Source organism: Lytechinus pictus, chromosome 8 (genome assembly GCF_037042905.1).
Source record: "Lytechinus pictus isolate F3 Inbred chromosome 8, Lp3.0, whole genome shotgun sequence".
Lineage (NCBI taxonomy): Eukaryota > Metazoa > Echinodermata > Echinoidea > Temnopleuroida > Toxopneustidae > Lytechinus > Lytechinus pictus.
In genome coordinates, this window is record NC_087252.1 from 8732532 (window position 1) to 8746760 (window position 14229).

At 36.7% G+C, this 14229-nt stretch overlaps 1 protein-coding gene across 1 annotated transcript; it reads right to left on the reverse strand.

Moving 5' to 3' along the window:
* Nucleotides 1-3260: 3260 nt before the first annotated feature.
* On the reverse strand, nt 3261-7478 carry LOC129267266 (galectin-3-binding protein B-like). The gene is made up of 2 exons (XM_064104100.1): nt 7190-7478; nt 3261-5433 (listed from the first exon to the last, which is right to left on the reverse strand). The coding sequence occupies exons 1-2, from the start codon at nt 7446-7448 to the stop codon at nt 4886-4888; spliced, it is 807 nt and encodes a 268-aa protein (XP_063960170.1). The 5' UTR covers nt 7449-7478; the 3' UTR covers nt 3261-4885.
* Between the last annotated feature and the right edge of the window lie 6751 nt (nt 7479-14229).

A 14229-nucleotide genomic window follows, 5' to 3' on the forward strand; every position in this document is an offset into this window, starting at 1 on the left:
TTCACTCAGATGTCATACAGATATTGTCTACCACGATGGTTAAATGTAACATTTCTTTTTCCCAGCCAGGCGATATCTTTTTAGTCTTTTTAGATTTACCATCAAAGTCTGCATTGAATTTATGGTAAACTCGCAATGCTTCTTACAGCTCTGATGCATCTACGGCATTGTAGAGAGCAAAACGAGTGATTCGTGCAATCTACGCATAAATCAAGCAAATTACCCAATCGCGCTGCTGTTAAGCCGTACGTGACGTCACCTCAGTGAATATAACGCTGCGGTTTACCGTACCATACGTGACAGATCTCCACTGAGGTGACATCAGTACTTGATATATTATAATCGCACCCCTTCTAAAACTATGATCACATCGTGGTGATAGCTAGGTCCGAGTAAAATTTACATAGCCTAACCAATGTAAGTCCATAATTTATACTAAGTCCAGTAATATATTGTCAGGGGCACTTTGTTGTGTTTTATACTGAACCTGTTCGTCAGTTACACATAAATGTGGACATAACTGGAACATGTTGCTGCGTACTACTCAATCAGATCCTCAATTATTTTCATTACTCTATTTGATATTTTTCTTAGGGGGGGGGTATGATTACCAATATTCTACATTTTCTTCTCTTCAGGCATATTGCACCTGTCAAGTTGTTTTTCAATCAGGAATGCTCAGTAATATCTAACCTGCAGTTTGCAATGCAGTCCTTTCTTTATTCATCTTGTGCTCTTTTATGAACTGGTAATTATACAATATGCATGCACTTGGACAGTATTAAACTTATTTGTTTTGTAGTAAAAGGAATTTTAAGGAATGGGATAATGCTAAGGAGAGCTGCAGTGATTCCCCAGTCCAACAGCTGTAGTATCGCTTTTAAGAACCATAAGTCATATACATCTGGTGTTGTATATTGCTTGATATAAAGTCAATTTCTTATAGTAATCTACCAGTGTTTGTAGCATTCTGCGCATATGAATTTCTCTTGTCAATTATTACAGTGTTCAGTAAGTTATTCCCTGAATTTTCACTTAAGTGACATGCATGTTATTTGTCATCTATTGTCAGTCTTCATGAATAATGCTTTTCTGTAGACTATTACTTTTTTCTTCAAATATTCAAGTGAGTAAGGAAGGTGTGGGTGAGAGTGAGTAGGGTAGGCGTGGGTGAGTGTGAGTAGGGTAAGTGTGGGTGAGGGTGAGTAGGGTAGGTGTGGGTGAGAGTGGGTAGGGTAGGTGTGGGTGAGAGTGAGTAGGGTAGGTGTGGGTGAGAGTGAGTAGGTGAGTAGGGTAAGTGTGGGTGAGAGTAAATAGGGTAGGTGTAGGTGAGTGTGAGTAGGGTAGGTGTGGGTGAGAGTGAATAAGGGTGAGAGTGAGTAGGGTAGGTGTGGGTAAGAGTGAGTAGGGTAGGTGTGGGTGAGAGTGAGTAGGGTAAGTGTGGGTGAGAGTGAGTAGGGTAGGTGTGGGTGAGAGTGAGTAGGGTAGGTGTGGGTGAGAGTGAGTAGGGTAGGTGTGGGTAAGAGTGAGAGTGAGTAGGGTATGTATGGGTAAGAGTGAGTAGGGTAGGTGTGGGTGAGAGTGAGTAGGGTAGGTGTGGGTGAGAGTGAGTAGGGTAGGTGTGGGTGAGAGTGAGTAGGGTAGGTGTGGATGAGAGTGAGTAGGGTAAGTGTGGATGAGAGTGAGTAGGGTAGGTGTGGGTGAGAGTGAGTAGGGTAGGTGTGGGTGAGAGTGAGATTGAGTAGAGTAGGTGTGGGTGAGAGTGAGTAGGGTAGGTGTGGGTGAGAGTGAGAGTGAGTAGGGTAGGTGTGGGTGAGAGTGAGTAGGGTAGGTGTGGGTGAGAGTGAGTAGGGTAAGTGTGGATGAGAGTGAGTAGGGTATGTGTGGGTGAGAGTGAGTAGGGTAGGTGTGGGTGAGAGTGAGTAGGGTGGTGTGGGTGAGAGTGAGTAGGGTAGGTGTGGGTAAGAGTGAGAGTGAGTAGGGTAGGTGTGGGTGAGAGTGAGTAGGGTAAGTGTGGATGAGAGTGAGTAGGGTATGGGTGAGAGTGAGTAGGTTAGGTGTGGGTGAGATAAAAGGCTTGAAGTGGGTGTCAGTAGGGCACTGGTGGGAGTGAGTGAGAAGGGTATGGATGGTCAGGGTGAGTAGGTTAAGTGTGGGTGAGGGTGATTAGGGTAAGATTGGATGAGAGCGAATAGGTTAGGTAAAGGTGGGAGTGAGTAGGTTGGGTGAGGGTAAGAGTGAATAGGGTAGTTGTGGGTGAGATTGAGTAGGTTATGTTTGGGTGAAAATGAGTAGGGTATGTGTGAGTAAAAGTGACGAGGGCAGGTGTGGGTGAGAGTTGATAGGTGTGGGGGAGAGTGTGGATGGTATGTGTGGGTGAGAGTAACTAGCTTAGGCGAGGGTGAGAGTGTGCAGGATAGGTGTGGGTGAGAGTGAGTTGGTAGAGTGTGGGTGAGAGTGAGTAGCTTTGGTGAGGTTGAGGGTGAGTAGGATAGGTATGTGTGAGAGTGAGTTGTTTGAGTGAAGCTGAGAGTAGGGTAGGTGAGATTTGATAGTGTGGGTGAGCGTGCCCAGGGTAAGTGTGAGAGTGAACAGATTAGGTGTGGGTGAGTAAGTTATGTGAGGCTGAGTAGTTTAAGTATGGGTGAGAGGATAACCTAAAAAGGAATATCTTAAGAACTTCATGGAATGCATGAATAGAATAAGTACTTCAAACGAACCTCATTTCATTTCGGATTAACCATAGAGCTATTAACAGCTCTTAATAGCTCCATGGATTAACGAACCATATTTCGTTTTCGAACTAACGAACCTTCGGATAAACGAACCTCATTTCGTTTTCAGACTATAACGAACCTTCGAAATTAAGAACCTTTGGAATTACGAACCTTCGGAATACCGAACCTTCGGAATATTCGAACCTTCGGAATAACAAACCTACGGAATTATGAACCTCATTTTGTTTCCGGACTAACGAACCGTCGGAATTACGAACCTCATTTTGTTTTCGGACTAACGAACCTTCAAAATTAAGAACCTTCGGAATACCAAACCTCTGGGATATTCGTACCTTCGAAATAACGAAGCGTCAGAATTACGAATGTATGCGCTCTACTCAAACTCACTCGATCTTTGCCCTCCTACCTTCCTGAGAGTTTGTTACACAATGTCATTTGCTTTTCAGTATACGCATGCTCACATATGCACCCTAGCATCTAATTCAATACTGCAGAAAGAAATGAGAGTAACAAAAGCTGTTTAAAGTGCGTTCTTTTAATATTTATAAGGATTAATATTTTCAAGCAGCAATATTCTGTTCCATCGTATTAAATAGTAAGAATATAGGATGGTCTATATAAACACACAATGAATATTCATGTATCAACGACAGTGCTATTTTGTGTATTTCATAATTACAAATTAAACAAAATTATTCATAGTTCTTGTTGCAGGCAAATGTGTAAAAATTACAGAAAGCTACTTTCTATATACAGTATTTAGTGTATGAATGTAATTGCCACTAACACAGATCTTACAGGACAAATCCATCCCAACAAAAAATTGATTTGAATTAAAAGAGAAAAATCCAACAAGCATTACACTGAAAATTTCATCAAAATCGGATGTAAAATAAGAAAGTTTTGACATGTATAAGTATCGCTTCATTTAAGAAAAGAGTTATATCCACATCCTGGTCGATATGCGAATGAGGAGAATGATGACGTCATCCACTCACTATAAAATAAATAGTGAGGGAGGGAGATCATCGATTGTCTCCATTGCATGCCACTGAGTTGTGCATATCACTGTTTTGTGAAAAGCAAAACTTTAAAATATCATAACTTTCTTATTTTACATCAGATTTTGATGAAATTTTCATCGTTATGCTAGTTTGATTTTTGCTTTATTTATTCGAATCAACATTGTTCTAGGTTGGATTTGACCTCAAATATAATACTAAGCCTTTATACTTCACCGAGACACAAATGCTGTAACTATATTATCATTGGCATACCATCGGTCAGTTTGTAGTCGATTAAAGTTGGTGCGACTGCATCATTTTGGTATACAATCTGATCAAATTACATTTCGTCTGAGTAGAATATCATGAATTTTATAAATTCCTGGATACAATAATCATATAACTTATTCTAATGATCGCAAGTATATGAATAAATATACACAAACTACGTACGCTCTTATAACAAGGTTGGGCAAAAAGAAGGCCCCAACTTTGAACCATCACTGGGAAACATACTGTCCACACAGCTAATGGTTAAATTTTGTCCAAATTGGGTAATAAAAACTAATAATTTGGTAATAGATATGCTCAATTGGATAATAATTGCCCAGAATATATATATATTATTTTGCCAACATACATTACCATTAATTACCCAACACAGTGGACAGTATGGTACCGAACATATTGAACGTATTTTATACAGAAGGTGCATTTTTAAAGTGGGGTAAAATTATAATTGTATACAAAAGAATGGCGAAAGAATGAAGACTGAAATGAGAAATAGAACAATATGGAATTAACCTCATAACCAAGCAGTGGCATAATAAACAGAACATTTTGAGGGGCCAGATATGGCAATTTTTGAAAAAGTTTTGGATTTTCTGATATTCTGCGATAACTTGGACTAACTACTAAAAAGTATATTTTATGTCACCCCTTTCCTATTCCATGTTAAATTTTGTCCTTTATATTTTGTCATGACTGCGGATCCATATGCCCCCTATATGTATAAAGCCAGTGGAAAACGAGAGAAGATATATAATAATAATACAGAATTTGTATAGCGCACGTATCCACCTTGCTAGGTGCTCAAGGCGCTCCTATATTACCCTGGCTAAGATACTTAGAATAACGTTATCATCAATTAGCATATGTGGAGTCATACGGTTCCGATGGCAATGGAATGTCACACTCTCGAGTACCAAACCTGCCGGCCTTAGACTGGATGCCATTAGAGGGTTTTGAAGATTTATAACTGCAACCAAGACTTTGGTCATCACAATCCTTCGTAAAGGCCACTTCTGTGTAGACCTGGTCTTCGTCGCTAATTCCAGATACCTTTAAGCCAGTGTATAGGTGTATTCCTGTTGAGATCTTGGGCAGGTCGAGTGTCTCATATGATGAATCTTCTTTCGGGAATCCAGTCACATTCGAGGAAAGCTGTTCATCTAGGATCTTCATCGCCGCCTTCAGCTTTCTATTACGATAGTACCCGAAGAGAACTGCAACAACCAAAATAGCGCAAATCACTGCCAGGATCGTTCCAACCAATAAGAGGGTCAAATAAGGATTACAACTCTTTTCAACAGGTGGTATCGAGTTCGATGTTCCATCTTGGTGTTCAGAGTAGTTTTGTGGATTCCTGGTTAACGACATTTCGCTAGAGGACATCATCGACATCACCGAACCTAAAAATGCATAAAAATGAAAATGAAAATAATCATGAGCCCAGTATCGATCAGGCGGTGGAATATTCAAGTCAATGCAAAATATTGCATTAGTTTCATAGAATTCACATTAAGAAAGCCAAGCCCAGTGATAGTCGTGTAGTAGTAGTAGTAGTAGTAGTAGTAGTAGTAGCAGTAGTAATTTTTGGGATGAAAACAAATAAAAATACAAAACGGATGGATAGCCCATATTCAGTTTTGTCAACATGACAATACTGTTCGTTCATAAGGTCCATATACAATATAAAGTAAACACATATGAAAAAAGCTCAACATATACAGTATATCAAACAAACTGACAAAAGTGATATGTTATGTTACTAACAAGAAATATTTTAAAATTCAATATTTGGGCAAGAAGTTAAAAGAAATGTTTAATATAATGAATTGGGCTGCTATCATATTGTAAGTTTTCTCAAGGAGCAAACAACTGTTCTATAGGTAAGGAATTACAAGATGAATATTGAATGACTATAAACTGTTATATAACACAAGATTTTGGTTCACGTATATAACTTTAAAGGATTAAAGGTGGCAATATGCTCTAGCTGGGGATAAACTGGCCCTAATTTTTTTGGCCCTAACTTTTCTTTTACTAATTTACCTATTATCGCCATTTCGAGTATTGGTTCTGTGATAATATACTGATACTCATTATTTTCATCGCAGATTATGATACAATAATTATTACCATAATTACTTTAATACATGTTCATTTTATTGAAACAAGCGACATATAAATATCTCTATATCTCTAATCAGCCCTTACAGGTCAAGCTAACCCCAGAAATATATTGATCTGAATAAATAGAGAACAATCAAACTAGCATAAAGCTGAAAATTTCATCCAAATCAGATGTAAATTAAGAAAGTTATGAAATTTTAATGTTTCGCTTATTTTTCACAAAACAGTGATATTCACAACGCAGTGACATGCAAATGACACAGCCGATGATGTCCCTCACTCACTATTTCTTTTGAACTATATTGTTTGAATTATACAATGTTTCATTTTTTACACATTGACAATAAGGACGAACATGACTTAACCATATGGTAATAATACTAATTCCACATGTTTAGGGAGGAATCAATTTGTGTTTCACTTGACAATGAGGAGAAAAGTAGAATATTTCATGTAATAAGATACAAAAGAAACAGTGAAAGGATGATGTCATCAGCTTGCTCATTTACATACCGACCAGGATGTGAATATAACCGTTTTGTGAAATTGTGCGAAACTTTAAAATGTCATAACTTTCTTATTTTACATCCGATTTTAATGAAATTTGTAGTGCTATGCTTCTTGGATTTTCCCTTTTTATTCATATAAACTTTTTGTTAGTGCGGACATGTCCTTTAAATTTTTCTTTGAAACTATTTTCTGACAACTGAAAAAGACGCGAAAGGTCAGCACCGTTATCCCAATCAATCATCGAAAAATCACGTGACAGGCAAAAAAATAAATCTGCCACGTTGGCAATCTACCACTTCCCCATCAGCTACACTGGCATGTTAGTGACCATTTAATTAAAGAAGGATATCAATTTGAAATTGCGCCTCTACTAAGTATGCAAAGAATCAAACGATTGTCATATTCTAATTTTATTTACCAAATTGATTTACACCTTGAAATCACTGATTGCGATGGTAATTGTTAAAATCAATGTAAATTCGTACTTGAATTCTTGATATAAAATGAATTATTAACATTCACCTTTGCACATGACTCCAACATCCAGATTATGGGGGCAGTCGACGGCCTCTAGGGACATGAAGGTACAGTTCATCGAGGTGACCACCGATCCAAGACACGAGATGTCTTCCAGAAATACCTTCCCAGTCCCTTCGCCGAATGCAGTGTTATGGAGAACGTCTGAAGCACCTAGGAAACCTAACAGTCGACAGGCCACGTCGGCCTCCTTTAAGTCCCATCCTCGCCCACAAAGTGTACCCCACGATGAGTTATACAGCATTTCTACTCGGCCTTCATTTTGCTCCCTTCCACCTGCAAGGCGAATTTCAATTCTCGCATCGACTGATTCGGGTGAAAATAATGCGAATGATGATAGGAAAACTATGGAGACGATGACAACGGTAATAACATTACCATGCAATAGCAAAATTCAAATAATGGCAAAGACGACGAAAGATTGCGACAATTATGCTGATAATAATAATGATAATGAATGTCACAAGAATAAGAGTGGAAATAACATACGATAACAAGTGACTGCGGTTATGATAATGATGAAAAAGGAAGAAGAAAAAGAACAAGAAGAAGTGGAGGAAGAAGAAAGAGAAGAGGAAGAAGAGGACGACGAAGAAGAAGAAAAAAAAATAGAAAGCAGTTGATACTGTAAAAAGGGATATTAGAACATTAAGATAGATGTCTTATTTCGTGACAGTAAAAGAAAAGAATGTAAGAAATACAACATAAGTCAAAAAAAAAAGCAGAGCTCTTAATTTAGTCTAAAATGAAGATTTAACCTTTAAACTCATACACACGCTCTCACCTTTACTACAGACAACACCGGCGTCCTCTGAGTGATCACAATTATGAATGCCATACCCACTGTGATAGCATTCCGCAAGGTTACGTTCATTCCCGTCACATCCAACATCATCCTAAAGAATACTTCCAGAACTTTCTCCAAACTTGGCGTTGGTGGTGGCCCTAACGGCTGTTTGAAAGCCCAACATTCGGCATACAACTCTGGCGTCACTCGAGCTCCAGCCATCATCGCAGACTGTTCCCCAGGAACCGTTGTAGAACACCTCTACGCGACCTTCTAAGGCTGATTGTCCACCGACAAGACGAACTTCCAGTACTGGCACATCTGGTAATGAGTGTACATTTCAATTCATTTTTTATTCGACCATCACCATGTACACTAAAAATACATACAACAAATAATAATAATTACACTAAGTACACCGATGCAACAGCAAAAAAAAAAGGTGGGGGAGGGGGGACTTTCAATGAGAAAAAAAATAGTTAAATAATTGGCAGAAAGGTTTTTAAGTACATGATAACTGATAATGTTTTCTGATAAGTCTCTTGAACCTAGAAAGAGTTGAACTGGATTTTATGTCAGAGGGGAGGTTATTCCATAACTTAGGAAAACAAATTTTCAAGGAATTTAAAGATATAGTTGATCGAACTAAGGGTAGATGAATTTGATTGCTTTGGCGAGTAAAATGAGAGTGTATTGTAGAATATTGGACAAAAATGTCATTGAAAAGAGGAGGCAAGATTTTAGCATAAAATTTATACATGAATACGAGATAATTAAATGATATCAAGTCCTGTACTGGCATTATGTTCAGTTGAGAAAACAGAGGCTTTGTATGAGTGCGATAGGGAGCGTTTGAAATAGTGCGAACTATTTTTTGTGTGTAAAATACGTAGTTTATCTAAGTGTGATTTGAAGGTGTAGCCCCAGACAACATTGCAATAATTCAAATGGGTACTATGATGCTATTATATAAAGTAATCAAAATTGATTTAGGAACATAATGTCGTAACTTGGACAGAACACCAATGGATCTTGATATCTTTGTACTAATAGAAATAATATGAGATTTCCAAGAGAGATGTTCGTTTGAAGTCACACCAAGGAATTGTATAGTGTCAACCCGTGTGATTAGATTACCACCAATATGAACATCAGGAAGATTAGATGGGACATTCTTTCCTTTTGTTCGAATAATCATATATTTGGTCTTCTCAAGATTAAGGAATAATTTGTTGCAAGCAGACCATTTGTTTAATTTATCCAATTCAATATTTGCTAACGATGTATATTTTTGTGTGATATTGAAACAGTGGTATCGTCAGCAAATAGAGAAAAGTTAAGCCTTGATGAACAATTAGTAATGTCATTTATGTAAACAAGAAAAAGAGGTGGGCCTAATACAGATCCTTGTGGAATTCCACATGATACATTACTAAAATGGGATCTGACACCATCGATCACCACATATTGATTTCTGTGTGATAAGTTACTATAAAACCATTGGAGTGGGACCCCTCTGATTCCATAAAATTCTAGTTTTTTAACAAAATGTTGTGATCAATGGTGTCAAATGCCTTAGATAGGTCCATAAAAACACTTAGGCAGTAGTTTCCAATGTCTATTTTATCAGATATCACATTAAATAAATTCAATACACCGAGATCGGTTGAGAAGTTCTTCCGGAATCCAAACTGCTGGGGTATTAAAATATTATTGATGGAAAGAAATTTGTAAAGTCTACTGTGAACCATTTTTTCCAACAATTCGGAGAAAAAGGGCAATAATGCAATTGGTCTGTAGTTAGAAATGTCATGTTTGTCGCCCTTTTTGTAAATTGGAATTACCTCAGCTGTTTTTAGTTTGTCGGGAACAATACCATGAGAAAGTGATTCATTGAAGATATGGCAAAGAGGATTGATAATAGTGTGAATGCATTCCTTAACAACACGAGCTGCTATTGAATCGAGATTTAGACCTAAAAAGGGACACTCTATTATGTTTTGTAAATCATGAAAAGAATGAGTAATAAGGGATCTTCCTACACTAATAATGCGAGCACAAAGCGCGAGCAGAATTTTTTTGATATTGTGATCTGAAACTGGATAATTATTTAAAAAGAGAACAAGTTGACTATCTAAATAAACATGCACGCGCGTTTCAATTTAGACCTAGAATCTAGGCATTCTAAATACATCTTATATCATGAAAATCAAAGCGAGCGCGAAGCGCGAGCTTAAACTATTTGATATCCCGATCTGAAAAAAGAATCAATTTCAGCTCTATATTTCAAGCACTTTGTAAGAAAATTGTGAGGTGGATATGGGTCGCACTTTATACAGTGCGTATCAAAAAAAGTTTACACTTTGAAAAAGCCCTGGGAATTAAAAAGTATACAACATGTGGGTAATTTTTTCACATATAATCTTAGGTTTGGGTCTCATCTATCCAATGAAAGTAAACGTTTTGACAGAATGTTACACTTGAGTGAGCACTGTCCATTTTTGTAAAGCTCACAGATATCTGTTTGCGCAGAAACGCTAGTTTTCTCGCTGTGTCAAGGAGAAAGGGTGAAATCAAATCTACCCTGCGAATTATTTCTCATACATTTCCCTTGCAATTTTAGTCAGTTATAATAAAACAGATACATTCAAGCATTTTGTAATAATTTTGCCACCCAAATTAAAATTTCAACACTTAGTACGCACAACCTTTACCCTATTTGAGCCAGCTGGATCTGAGGATATATCTAAATCTGAACAAAAGTTTATATCAGACATCTCCAGCATTTTTTCACTAAGTTTTTATCATTTAAAATGGGCTTACATTTCATTTTTTATTTAATACTTGTTTCTTCGCACCCTTTCCAAGCTTGACAATGATTAACAAAATTAAAATCAAGCCTAAGCCATTTCATGTAAATCACAGCTCAGTGTTAAGCAAATATCGTCACGATGGCCTCGGTGTGTGGGGGAGTGGGGTGGGGCACTTCGAAGTGTTTTGGGCAAGGAAACCAGTTAAAAAGGTAAAATATATCTTCAGATCAATTTTATTAGCTATTTTCAACTTGTTCTTCATGATTAAGGTCTTCTTTTATTCGCATAACTATTTCAAAGTTCTGCGCAAATCATTTTTCACGAACTTTTCAAAAGTAAGTGGTGCTCACTCAAGCGGAAATATTTTTTGACAGTTATATTGTCATTTGCTTAAATGGATCTGTACCAATGTTAAAATGTGGAAAAATCTTCAGGATATTACAAATGTATAATTTCACAGGATTTTTTCTAAGTGTAAACTTTTTTTTGATACGCACTGTAAAGAGCAAATATTTTTTAATTGTTATTACTTTGAGTTTTAACATAGGACCGGGATATCCTTAGGACATGCATATAAAAATGATGACTTTCTTCATATTCATCTTGTTAAGTACGAGAGGAAACAAAATTAAGGACAATTTAATTATTAAATTAATATCTTATTCATTAATGCCTAATAAGGGAGCGAAATCTGATGATATTATGGTCTGAAAACTGGACATTTCAAGCACTTTTATCGTTATGAATAGAATGCATCAAGTTAACATATTTCAACTATTAATGCGAGCGCAGATCGCTAGCCAAAATTATTTGATAAACTGTCATGAAAAAGGGATTTTAAGTAGTTTGTTGTATAATCAAAGAGACATACATAACTCGCCAATCAAAATTCGAGCGTGCAGCACTATCTGATGCGTTTTGAAGATAAGACCAGAAAAGGGATATTTTGGAACTTTATGGAATACACGAAAATAATAGGTACCTGATAAATCAAAATTTGCGAGCGCGCAGCACGAGCAGAAAATATTAATATTCAGACCATAAAACTGACATTTTTACAAAGCACTTTTAAAAAATCAATTTGTAAATCACACAAAATGATAAAAGTTCGATTTCCGAGGTGAAATATGTTTTGTATATTGACTTCCAAACGTAAACTTGATATTTAAACTCCATATTGAACAAGATATGAAAATCACCTAACAGGCAATGCGAGCGCGAAGCGCAAACGAACATTGTATAGAGTGACATGAAAGATTATTTTCATTTTCCAAGTCTTCCCCTCATCTTATTTTATGCACTCGTCTTTCTCCTCTTTTTTTCTCCTCTCTTTTCCCTCTACTTTCCCCCTTTTTTCTTTTCTTTCCTTTTTTTCTTTTTTGCTCTACCTATAGGGGAGGGGGGGGCAGGCCCCTCGGGCCCCCCTGGATCCGCCTATGAATTAACTTAAGTTGAAGCCTACTTAATAAGGAAATCTAAACTTGGTTTAAAATTACTTTTGCAAAATGTGCATAAATAACGGGGAAATGAAACTAAAAAGTAGAAAGAAATTATACTACGCAATGTGAAATAAATAGAGACATTTAATATACAGTGTACATTTACAACTGGTTGTTATGAAATGAAATGTTTGTGTGAGCTAATTTGCCTGGATTTAGCCCTACAATTTTCATAATCCTTGACACATCAGCAGGGAGATAAATCGATCCGTTATGCATATTGCTCATCAATTTGATCCTTTGAATAAACTCGGAGAACAAAAATACTAAAAGTTCCATTCAATTTTATTTCATGATAAAAATACAAGCTAAAATAAATATACAATGAAATAGAACGCTATTGGGGTCTTATCAAATGCTGCCACCAATCATATACAAACAATTAAAACCGATTAATTTACAAAAACATATGAAAATAAGTAAAAGTTATTATCACGATGATTATTATAATTTTTGTTATAGTATTACCTAGAAAAAAAACCCTCTAAAATTCACATTCCTCACCAAGTCATACCGAAATGCAAAAGCATTATCACTAGGCCTGTTATACAGAAATGCGTAAGACGTTATTATATAGGAGCAGTAATTTCGACCACCTTCTTTCACTAAAGTCTATAACAAAGCTTAGTGGATGTCAGAAATGAAGATTATGATGAGAATAACACACGCTTGACAAGTTGTCATCGGACATGTTGGACATGCTGAAAGTGGGCAATTTCATAAAATATGTACGTCCGACCCCCTTTATGTGGGACCTTCCTGAAATTTTCTGTCTCTGATTTCTTGTTCTTTTGACAGTCTGTAATGCTCTCAAATGACCATGGCTTAATTGGCCATTTTATGAAGTAAAACTTGAGAAAACTGGTGGTCGGACGTACAAAAAGGTTGATTATTTTATGGAATTGCCCAAGTGCAGATACATTGAATCATATGTGTGGGTATGCGAAACAAAAAGTATCAAATTGGTAGATTTACGTTTAATCATTGCATACTGATGGAGGAGGGGGGGGGGGCTTCATTGGATCCAAGGACTCCCAAAAAGTTTCCCAACCAGGAAAAAACAAAATGGAAGAAAAAGGGCTACATTTATATCATCTTCTGCGTCAAAATCGATCCGAAAAATAAGATTTTTGTTTTAAAAGGGTCAAGATGTTTGCGAGTCGTGTTTGAACAATATCCCATAAGCCATGTAAGGCCATCTCGCCTTTTTGGCTCATTACGCCACTGGGTTCAATTACATTTTGAAACAAAAATGAACTTTCGGAATCCTAAGACATCTGAAGTTCATCTGAAGTAAGCGTGAGAACAAGATGGTTCTAAATACACCGCTGCAACCAATCATAAACACATCGAAAAACTTAAAGCAGTGAACGTTGATCCATTTTAAAATGGTGGGGGGGGGGGCAAAAAATATAATGTTAAAGATTTTCTTGAGCAATTATAGTACATATTCATAAATTACAACTCATATGACTCTATGATATGCTAATTATCCCAAGCCGTATGTCACAAAAAGATTTATTTCATATAATTCTTTAAAAGAATTATATGGAATAAATTTGAACTTCAAAGCTATTAAGTTTGAAATATCATAAATGGGGCCTACATGCCTAATATTTTAAGAACAATCACCGCACAGAAGTTTTGGCCTCACTTTCCTGGTATGTTTAACTTTGTGTCACATGAAAATTATCAAATCACACCAGTGTTTCGGGTGATCTGGAATGTAATCATTACTATAACTATTAAAACCCCGGAGCAATTACCATGACTATCAACACAACCTCAGCTCCCCCACTCAGTTAAAAGCTTATCTCTTGACCAAACAATAATATATATTTTTTTCCAATACTGGCCTTGCAATATCTGAGAAGAGACGTGACATGATCATAAACATCAAATAAATGTCACTACATATTATAACTG